Source organism: Lepidochelys kempii, chromosome 5, assembly GCF_965140285.1.
Source record: "Lepidochelys kempii isolate rLepKem1 chromosome 5, rLepKem1.hap1, whole genome shotgun sequence".
Lineage (NCBI taxonomy): Eukaryota > Metazoa > Chordata > Testudines > Cheloniidae > Lepidochelys > Lepidochelys kempii.
In genome coordinates, this window is record NC_136384.1 from 99,357,351 (window position 1) to 99,369,359 (window position 12,009).

The 12,009-nt window shown below is 37.8% G+C and overlaps 1 protein-coding gene across 2 annotated transcripts in view; it reads left to right on the top strand.

Moving 5' to 3' along the window:
* Positions 1–12,009, top strand: part of TRPM3 (transient receptor potential cation channel subfamily M member 3) — a 638,519-nt gene that overhangs the window by 438,393 nt on the left and 188,117 nt on the right. Inside the window, exon 3 of one of the 2 annotated variants that reach the window (XM_073345160.2) lies at positions 696–900. In XM_073345160.2, the coding sequence (XP_073201261.2) occupies positions 696–900 (205 nt within the window). Of the gene's footprint in view, positions 1–695; positions 901–12,009 lie in introns of those variants that run through there. The other variant, XM_073345157.2, reaches the window with a different exon arrangement.

Below are 12,009 nucleotides of genomic sequence, written 5' to 3' on the forward strand. Positions count from 1 at the left end.
GAAACTATATAGTTACAAGAAAACAACTGCGTAGATGATAATTTTTTCCAAATCTCTGAGTATTCTATACAAAGACTGGCTTGTATTTTGGAACCATTCGAGATGGATTTCCGTGAGGCATGGCACCAATACTTTATACACCCCAGAAAGTGTCAATTGAAAAACAAAACCTGAATTTATATCAGTGTTTCATTTGTAACTTAGTCATCTTCTTGGTGATGTATTCCAGTCCCCTGAATATTTGTACTCTATATTAGAGACACAGCAGCTAGTATTGTAAGGGACTGATAGACATGAGCTTCATGTGTGACTAAAATATGTTGATGTCCATGTGAAAAAGTTTTATTTAGCTTAATGTAGTCTGTGGGAACGTATAGAATGTATTGGGGGGGGAGTGGGAATCTTTGCTTTTTTTTATATTTAGAACAAAGCACTTTTTTATTTAGTTTTACACAAAAATGACATCACAAAGGAGAATCACAAGTCAAAAAAAGTCATATCTATATTGTAACGGTCTGTTTCCTAGGCATGTCAATGTATTTGCTACAAGACAGGACTTCTGACAACTCTGTAAAATCACTTCAGCCTGAAAGTGACTTTCTAAGACTTTGCAGTGCATGCAAGAAGTTTCTTTAAACATAGCCTGATGCATTTTTAGGCCAATAAATGCAACTAATTTTTCCTTACTGCCATAGGTGTTGCTGTGGGCGTCTAATAGGTCAACATGTTGGACTGACTCCAAGTATCTCCATTATTCAGAATGAGAAAAATGAAAGCAGACTAACTCGAAATGACAATCAGTCAGAGAAGTGGTCCATCAGCAAGCATACTCAGCTCAGCCCAACTGATGCCTTTGGAACCATTGAGTTTCAAGGAGGGGGTCACTCCAATAAAGCCATGGTAATCAAAACCCTTTCTTAGTATACTAACTAATGCTACTAACCACAAAAGGCATTCACGCAGTATCTTCCTTCTTACTTAATTCATTTAACAGTTTTACCTGCTGTAAAGCCATATGTTTTCTAAGTTTCATGGGTCATGGAAGGAAGAAGATAGTTGGACTATAACTTAAAATCAACTACAAAAGATACAATGCTCCAGGAAAGGGCCTACTGGTTATGATGATAGAGGCACTATCATTGAGTTGTTAGAGTAAGGGACAGGATGTCTGGACTATCTGGATTAGGTTCCTGACACTGACCTACTGAGTGATTAAGGGCAAGTCCATTAATATTTCAGGGAAAGTTATATTATATGCTATATGGTTTCTTCCAATTCACACCTAAAGTTCTATGGATATTTTTCATGGGGAGGTGAATAGTGAAGTAGACCAGTGTCCCGGGGTAACAAAGCTGTTTTTTCTACAGTGTTACCCAGATTGGGAGTGGGGCTACATCTAATTCTTTATCCTGTGCTTGGCTGTATCTTCCAGAAATTATGTGCATATCCTCTGGCAGTACCTATTCTGCCAGTGCAACACCAGTTGTTCAGGTGTGTTTACAGGTGCATTAGTAAATGTCTTGAATTCCTAGTTCCCTTTGTCGCGGTTAACTCACACGATTAAATCAAAAAACTTAATCACGATTGATCGCAGTTTTAATTGTACTGTTAAACAATAGAATACCAATTGAAATGTATTAAATATTTTGGATGTTTTTCTACATTTTCATATATATTGTATTCTGTGTTGTAATTGAAATCAAAGTGTATATTATTTTCTATTATACATATTTGCACTATAAAAATGATAAAAGAAATAGTATTTTTCAATTTACCTCATACGAATACTGTAGTGCAATCTCTTTGTTGTGAAAGTGCAACTTACAAATGTACATTTTTTTTGTTACCTAACTGCACTCAAAAACAAAACAATGTAAAACTTCAGCGCCTACAAGTCCCCTCAGTCCTACTTGTTCAGCCAATGGCTAAGACAAACAAGTTTGTTTACATTTACAGGAGAGAATGCTGCCTCCTTCTTATTTACAGTGTCACCAGAAAGTGAGAACAGGCATTTGCATGGCACTTTTGTAGCCAGCATTGTAAGGTATTTACATGCCAGATATGCTAAACGTTCATATGCTCCTTCATGCTTCAGCCACCATTCCAGAGGACATGCTTCCATGCTGATGATGCTCTTTAAAAAAAAAAAAAAAAAAAAAAAGATTAATTAAATTTGTGACTGAACTCCTTGGGGGAGAATTGTATGTCCCCTGCTCTGTTTTACCTGCATTCTTCCATATATTTCATGTTATAGCTGTCTTGGATGATGACCCAACACATGTTGGTCGTTTTAAAAACACTTTCACTGCAGATTTGACAAAACGCAAAGAAGGTACCAATGTGAGATTTCTAAAGATAGCTACAGTATTCGACCCAAGGTTTAAGAATCTGAAATGCCTTCCAAAATCTGAGAGGGATGAGGTGTGGAGCATGCTTTCAGTAGTCTTAAAAGAGCAACACTCCAATGCAGAAACTACAGAACCCTAACCACCAAAAAAGAAAATCAATCTTCTGCTGGTGGCATCTGACTCAGATAATGAAAATGAACATGCGTCGGTCCGCATTGCTTTTGATTGTCATTGAGGAGAACCCGTAATCAGCATGGACGTATGTCCTCTGGAAGGGTGGTTGAAGCATGAAGGGACATGTGAATCTTAAGTGCATCTGGCATGTAAATGTCTTGCAATGCCGGCTACAACCATGCCATGCGAATGCCTGTTCTCACTTTCAGGTGACATTGTAAACAAGAAGCGGGCAGTATTATCTCCTGCAAATGTAAACAAATTTGATTGGCTGAACAAGAAGTAGGACTGAGTAGACTTGTAGGCTCTAATAAAGTTTTACATTGTTTTATTTTTGAATGCAGTTATTTTCTGTACATAATTCTCCATTTGTAAGTTCAACTTTCATGATAAGGAGATTGCACTACAGTACTTGTGTTAGGTGAATTGAAAAATACTATTTCTTTTATTTTTTTACAGTGCAAATATTTGTAAATCAAAAATAAATATAGTGATCACTGTATACTTTGTATTCTGTGTTCTAATTGAAATCAATATATTTGAAAATGTGGAAAACATCCAAAAATATTTAAATATTAACAGATATTATTGTGATTAATTTTTTTAATTGCTTGACAGCTCTAACTATAACTTCTTTATTCTCAATTAATTCTTGCTTCCTCCTCTTTTTCCCTCTCTTTGACAGCCATCTCCCACAGTTCCTGGCTAATTCATAACATTGTTAGAATCCTGGTAAATTGCAGTCTGTCACTGTCTGGCATGTTTGGTAAACTTTAAATATATTTTATTTCTCTCACATATTGGACAGCATGCCTGTCAGAGTCAGTAAATCAACATGTGGGAGGATTACAAAGGATTTGAAGGTTTGAAAGTCAGTGGGAGTTAGGCATATAACTGTGATTTGTGCCTTTGAAAATCTCCACCTGTATCTGTTTCTGAAGTAGTAATTCTGTGAAGTATCAGAACACAGTGTCACCCATGATGAGTAGATATAGAAGCAGCTAGAAAATTAGTGTTTCCCTGAGGGTCTAACGATCCCCTAATGCCTATTCAGTGGCACCTGAAAATTGATAAAGCGAATCAACTCTCATTCACTCTAACAGAAAAGAGTGTACAAATATGTCTAGTTTAGTAAAATGAAATAGGATTTATCTAAAGGGAATAAATCAAGCCACCCATTTCACAGTGCTGTATATCACATTCAGTGGAAGCAAGACGCTTCTCACCAAACCTGTGCAATTCAAGGACAGCACTGTAAAATATGGCAAGGAACAAAAAATTGTACTCATCAGTTGTAAAGTAGAAAGATTATTTCCAAGGAAATGAAATGTAATGGGAAGCAGGAAGTTACATCCACTTCTTCTATTCTCCAATCATGATTAGTGAGGGGCTAACATTAACCGTTCGTAAGGTGCTTGTTTACATTTTACATAAACTTCTGAACCTTTTGAGAGCTTCTTCCCTCAGAATCCCCAAATAGCAACCGACTCTCTTTATCTTGGTCATTCTCTGTAACTATTTGGCAGGCATCAGTGTTTCTCTGCTTTTAAATTTGGGGCCACCCTGTTTTACCATAGAATAAATGAACTAGAATAAATAAAGTGCTTTTGGAACCTCACTCCTTTCTATGTGAGATATTAAGCCTGAGGGAGAGGGAAAGCGTTTTATGTAATCAGAAGTTCCTAGGGGGACACCATTCACTATGGGATAGAACTCAAGGGAAGCTTGAAAGCAATGCTAAATTTGAAACAATCGGTATTGGAGCCCAGCAATCCTGCCACCACATCCCAAAGCAATAGAAGGATAGTTTGGATGAACTATGGAGGGGTCACTAAAAGAAAGGAAATCTAATCTGTTAGTCAAAGTTAGTGTTCATTTCAAAGGATGGGTGAAAATTCAGGCTGATTTTTATATTGATTTAATCTCCTCTACGTATAACTGCTGCTCCATCAAGAGAAATCTTACAGTACTGGACTGGAATACTAAAAAAAGAGAATACAGAGATGATTTTCATATATAGAATTCTAAGGGTTACAGTCCAAAGTATGTGGGCCAAATTCTGCTCTGAGGTATAGATGTGCAATTCCCACTGAAGTCTGTTATCACATTTTAACAAACACTAGAGCACCAATACTATAGCATCTAATGGTAACTTTTGACTTAGTATATGTGTGGAAAATGAGTGCATATTATTATGGATAATAGTATCTGTGACATGCTGGTGTTCTATTATAAAACTGCTGTTGGAGGAACTCTGGACTTATTTTAACAGTACCAGAGAATAGGAAGAACCAGGAAGACATTTGCATCCTGCCAACCATTCAAAGTCATTAAATCACATCAGAAGGGAAAGAGAACAAACAAGTTCTGAATGGATGAAAAGCTTCCATAAAGCCGCCAGACATTCAGAAAGTCTATTGATGGGGAAAATGCCTTCAAATCATAGCTTCTCTGAATAGCTGAGCTTCTTTCACGCTATTGTACATAAAAGGATACAAAGCTCAACATGCATATGACCACAGTAAGGTGACAACCATGAAAGCAGGTCTGCAGAACTGTAACGGTGACTGGTTTTTTTTTTTTATGATAAACTAAAGAGCTAATGAGATAAGTGTCTCCCTTAAAGGCCACCCTTACGGTGCCTGACAGCCATAGCACTGTGGGCAGGAGAGTGTAGTGTGAGAGCTGGGTAAGTACATAAGCTTAGTTGTTGTGGTTCTAATTATGAAAAGAATTAAACCTATACAGTACCCGAATATGCATCTGAATTTACCTTCCGCAAGGCTCTCATTTTGCAAGACAAACCAGATGGCCATTTTTGCCAGTGATTAAGTGAGAAAAATGAACAGCCTCCAGAACCTTGAGAAATAAGACCTAGATAAAGAGACTAATGTATATCAAGCCTTGGGGCCTTGCATATTTTCAGGAGACTTAACACTTACTCTCACATCAAATGCAATATATAAGTGTAGCATAAAGTTACTCCAGTTAATTTCCTAAGTACAGATAAAATCTGTTGTGTCTCATTTACCACTGTATGGTAATTCTTTGCATATGCTGAGTGTTAGTGGCAACCATTATAGATAAATATTATACCCACTTTAAAAATGGATAAAACTGCAAAACAGCAAGGTTAAGTGATTTGTTGAAGATCACCCCAATAGTCAATGGAAGAATTTGGAATAAAAATCAGAAGATTTGAGCCATTGTACCTTGTAGAACATGCTCTGAGGCCTAAAGATTGATGGTATTCAGCAAGATAAAACAAAATCGAGTAACATCATCCAGATCCATGGTAATCACAAAACTATAAAATCTTGAGGGACGAAGAGCAGTGAGGATGTCAGGTATTTAATTAACAGAAAGACAAATGAAAATTTCCACCATGCGCAGGTTATCCATGGAGAAAATTTGATCTCTGTTTATATTTAAATAAAAGGGTTTCAAGCATCTGATAAATAAGGTAACTGTTTCCCCTTTTCAGGTTTCAGAGTAACAGCCGTGTTAGTCTGTATTCGCAAAAAGAAAAGGAGTACTTGTGGCACCTTAGAGACTAACCATTTTCTGCTGCAGTTTCCACGGTATGCATCCGATGAAGTGAGCTGTAGCTCACGAAAGCTCATGCTCAAATAAATTGGTTAGTCTCTAAGGTGCCACAAGTACTCCTTTTCTTTTTGTTTCCCCTTTTGTAAGTATATTATTTTCAGTTGAAATACAGTTAAGTTACCATTAATACAGAGTGACAGGGAACGTACAAGTACTTTGTAAATGAGTTTACTAGTGAGCATCATTATATCCCTTTTTAAATTGTAGCGAAAATCAAGAACAAAGCTACAATAAGGCCGTAATAACCAAAAAAAAAAATCAATACAGAACAGTAACAGAGGAGAACATAATAGACTGAACATCCTCAACAAAATTGGGCCATACCATTCCTTTTAATGGTTCAAACTTCATTTTTTCCTCCAGAAATGTAAAACAAAAATTCCCAAAAGACATTAATTTTGCTAATATCCTATTTGTGAAAAACTGAACTCTATGGGGCTGCTAAATGGACTTCACTGGGTATGTCCTGACATAACTGAGGACATTATTTGGCCTCATGCTCATTGTAAGAATTTCTGCCATATTTGTACAAATAATTAAGTGTGATGCCAACACTGTTCTCAGTTTTCTTTTTAAAAAGTTGTTTTTCTTAGGGTAGACATAATGAATCACCTTCTAAGAATTTGTCAATGTTGTTGTAGCCATGCTGGTCCCAGTATATTAGAGAGGCAAGGTGAGTGAGGTAATATCTTTTATTGGACCAACTTCTGTTGGTGAGAGAGACAAGCTTACACAGTCCTGAAGAGCTTTGTGTAAGCTCAAAAATTTCTTTCACTAATGGAAGTTGGTCCAATAAACATTGTACCTTACCCACCTTGTCCTTCTGAGAATTTGAGAGACATACCATATGAAATCATCAGCGAAAGCCTGTGTAGTGGTATTCTATCCCATATTTCATCAATGTTATGTATTTGCCTACAGCATTACTAATTCAGAGTATCTACTTTCTATCCACATCTCCAGCATATGTGCAATGGTGATACATTTTTAGTAACATTTAAATTAGTTTTCCTGTGCCTATTGTGGAATTAAATTTACCATACTCTTTTCCACTTATCCTTTTAATGTTTTAGGTGAATCATGTGGATAAATTAACTCTCTTATGGCAGAGTATATTTGAGATTAGATTATAGTGGTTGTTAAGATCAGTTAATAAAGTGGTGTTTCCTCATTTCTTGTAACAGTTGAGTGTCCTATAATAACTACACCCACGTTTCTAGATCTGCAATTAGTAAAAATTTTCTTTGGTTTTATAAAATGGTTAATCCTGTTAATACTCAGCAAATGCATTACAAAATTTCTCCCTTCAAGGGTATATACAATATTTGTGGTGCGGCCGGTATTAGCACAGCTAGACAGAAAATAACAGGTTTTTCAAATTTAAGCAAAATCTTCTTTATAAACATTTTCTTGAACTCAATATTTAAGTTAAGGAAAATCTTTAGAGTTTCAGGTTTAATTTCCATGTGTTTTTCCCCCTCTTGCAATCAAAATAAAACACACATGCACACACACAAAAGAAGGGACTCTATTAATGTTAATTATTTTTATTGTAATTAAGCACTTGTGCTCAGCACAGTACCAGACATAAAAATACAGACAATTTTACCCACAAAGAGCTCACTGTCTAGCCATAACAGAGACACAATAAACAAGATATACTGGAAAGCCCAGAAGAGGAAATAAGTAGGATTTTGTTTTAATAAAATAAAATTGTATATAAACCTACAACAAAAAATCAAAACTCGGGATTTGCAGGACAGAGCTTGTAGCACAGCTCATTAGGATATAGTTACCCAGCCTCTATGTATTAATCTCTCATCTATTTGTTGGCACCAACCTTCTGCTGTTTCATCAAATTCTTTATATATCTTTTAAATTGTTTTATTACCAAAGGCTTTTGGGCACTAAATACAAATCTTCCCCCACCCAAAAACTAGCAACATGGCTGAATCAATAAATTCTCCAAAATGTTCGGGGGTTTTATTTGCCAAGGACCACCACTTTGCCACATTGCTATGGTCCTCTGCACACGTTCTGCTCCTTAAAAAGACCTCCATCACACAAAGGAGCAGTAAAGAGCTGGGAAAGAGGCTGAGAACTGCTAATTCCATGATCTTTTGAAAGAGGTCAAGGGCTAGCGGAAGAATGGAGACAGGAAAATTAAGTCAATGTCATCAACAGATCTCCTCCTGGGTGGAGAGATACCATCCAACAGATCTGTCAGCGAGATTTGAGAGATGCAGTAAAATGTTTTAAGGCACCTGTTTGAAAAGCTTGAGAATCCCTCTTTAATGAATAAGAGTTACCTGGTTTACTAAAAAAGAAAAGGAGTACTTGTGGCACCTTAGAGACTAACCAATTTATTTGAGCATGAGCTTTCGTGAGCTGTAGCTCACGAAAGCTCATGCTCAAATAAATTGGTTAGTCTCTAAGGTGCCACAAGTACTCCTTTTCTTTTTGCGAATACAGACTAACACGGCTGTTCCTCTGAAACCTGGTTTACTAAGTAAGTCATTATTGGATTTAGGTGGGCTTCTAGTGAATTATAAAACAGTACATGATATGCCATCAGGTTTTATATCAACCCCAACCCCAAGAATACATGCATGCAAAATATAGCTTGACTGTCAACTTCTAATTAAACCAAAATATGAAAAATTAATTGACTGAACAGAGATTTGGGGGGTCTGGACCTTGGTAGACCAGGTGGGAACAATCATGCATTGTTGCACTGTGCATTGAATTTAAAGGACCAAATTAAACTGCTGTGTTGAATTTATCCTCCTCTTTTTAACACACAAATAATTCTGGAACCCCTTTCATTAATTGGGACATTTGAATCCTATACAGATTTCTAATTAACTCTGCTTTGCTGAACTAAAGTTGCTTTGATCATGGTTATACAAGGTTGGATGGCTGATGGCTGCTTGAAAGGTTCACAGTGAATTAAATACATTTAGTTCTGTTTTTAATAATTTCCTGCTAATCCAAAGCGTTCAAATGATACTTTTAACATGCTCATTGAGTGGCTGGCATATGTTTGCAACTTCAGAAGACAGAAAGTATATTACTGTGGAAAAGGCTTAGTGTCCCTTACATTGTTCTTTCATGTTGAAATGCATCATTGTGGCTATGAGGCAGGTAAATAGATTTGCCAGATATAGTTTCTCATATATAGCTTCAATGTGTTGTATTTTATTAAAGTGTCTTGGAAATCAGCCACACCTAAAAATGCATTTGCGGTTTTAAAAAGTACAGATTTGACAAAACTGCACAGGAAAGATTTTAAAAAGCCATTAGTGCAAGGAGAGAGAAACAAGGGGGGATAATCTATAATCCTTTGACATTAAACCATGAAAAAGACAATGGGTTTTATTTTTTGACATAGCAAATTATTAATATTCAAAATAAATTTACAGCATTTGAAATAATAAGGGTTCTGGAGAAAAAAGTGAATGAAATACACAAAGGACTAGATCAAGGGTAGACAAACTACAGGCCGCATCCAGCCCATCAGACCTTTTAATCTGGTCCTCGAGCTCCCGACAGGGAGCGGGGTTGGGAGCTTGCCTTGCTCTGCTCCACAGGTGCAACAGCTCCACATGGTTCCTAGAAGCCGGAGCAGCCAGGGGGCTCTGCACTCTGCCCCCACCCCAAGCGCCAGCTCTGCAGATCCCATTGGCCGGAACCGTGGCCAATGGGGGAGTGGGGGCAGTGCATGCGGACAGGGCAGCGCGCAGAGCAGCATGGCCCTGCTCCCAAACGGGGGACGGGCCACTGTTTCCAGGAGCTGCTTCAGGTAAGCGCCGCCCAGATCCTGCATCCAAGCGCGCTTCCCCCCCCCCCACGCCCCAACCCCAGCCCTGATCACCCTCCAAACCCTTTGATCTCAGCCCAGAGCACCCTCCTGCACCCCAAATCCTCATCCCCAACCCCACACACACACACCCGTGCCCCAATCCCCTGCCCAGCCAAGAGCCCCCTCCCGCCCTCCAAACCCCTCCATCCCAGCCCGGAGCACTCTCCTGCACCCCAAACCCATCATCCCCAGCCCCACCCCAGAATCTGCACCCCCCAGCCAGAGCCCTCATCCTCCCCCGGCCATGTGCCCCAATCCCCTATCCCAGCCAGCCCTATATACAATTTCCATACTGAGATGTGACCCTCAGGCCAAAAAGTTTGGCCACCCCTGACCTAGATCCAAAGCCCATTGAAATCAATGAGTGCTTCCATTAACTTTCTTTGGATTTGAATAAGGCCCTAAAATATTAAAAGAATATTAATAAAGATCCTATTCTGCTTCTGTTAGCTAATGAGAGTTTTGCTCTTGTTTATAATGGGAGCCGGATCAGGCCTTTTGCTGTGAGGCACAAACAGCAAAAGATTCAGAGATTCAGCTTAGTTTAGAAAAGCATCTGAAACTTTGGACAGTTAATTGAGGTAGGTAAAATGGTCATGTCATCATCCAGTTGCCACTAGTGAGAAAATACAGGGATTTTCCAGTTGCCACTAGTGAGAAAATACAGATTGCGTTGCAGAAGGCAAAGTATTAGGCAGTATGTTAATCGAGGGAAAATTCAGAAATACTTAAGTGTCATGTCTGTCAACAGCAGAATGAGTCTGTGCAGTGAGTTTGTAAGTGTCTCCCTCAAATTATCATTATCAGCAATCAGCCAGGTACAATGCACACTGCAGTTTAATTATATGTACTCTAATAGAGGCATTGTGGTTGGAGAACTGTATGGCTCAGGATATGAAAAATTTTACAACTAGATTACCACTGTAGTTCAATTCTAACCTAGGTTGGGCTATTTTGCAGCCATCTGGCTGTTTATTGGTCAATGAGAAATGAGTCTGAGTTTCTGGCTAATCCCTTGATATGAAAATAAAGCATCATAATCACAGCTAGTATTAAGTGACATTTTTGTTGAGTCTAATCGTCAAGCTATAGATTAAATGGACATGGGAACTTGAACTAATCTTTCATCCTATGGTGTGGCCCATCTAAACTAGTTCAGTGGTGAGCCAAAGCACTTTGGCAGGTTGCTGTGGTGAAGCTTCTCCTTCTGCTTCCTATATTGTACCTGTTCTGTTGATAAATAGCAATGCTGTCAGTTTGGCTTCTTTCACAAGTGTCAAATTCTCCTCTATAAAAATATAATCACTTATGGAGCTGAAAGGTAGATATCAGCCAAAGAGATATGGGGAGACTGATGGAACTGAGCAGCGATTTGGCTCAAGTTCATAGTTACATTTAAAAATCTTTCCGAGCAAGTGGCGTTGAAGGAAGCCAGTAATGGCAGCAGAATCTAAACAGAAAAGGGAAAAGGTCAAATGTTCTACTACAAAATAGAGAGAGATAAATTATTAATATGATCAAAAATGGTTTTAAAAGCACTTATTCATAATTTAGTGGGTGCCTTGGAAGTGATGACAAAAGAATGATCCTATACACATTAAATTACATCTGAAGTGATTACAAAAGAATTATCCAAGGCACACCAAACTGAAAATGCCCCCCACAAGAGCTAAAAGGAATAAGATAATCACAAAATTGAAGTCTAGACATTTCTTCTCACGAAAAGAAAATCCAATATTTTAGCCCCTTGACCTTTTCTCAGAGGAGTTTCTAAGATTTAAATTTCCTTTGCATTGCTGGTTCTTGTAGTTGAGAAGACCCACTCAGATTTGTTTACTCACATTTCTTCATATGATAAAATTTCATTTCACATTAAGAGTATAGTCCTTTTTCTCGCCTAAATAAGAACAAATGGTGATTTGAAATTAGTGATAATTTTCAGATAAATAAAAGAAAATATTTCTTCAATATCTTGTAGTCAGCTTATGGAATTTGTTACTGCTGGAAGTTATAGAAGTG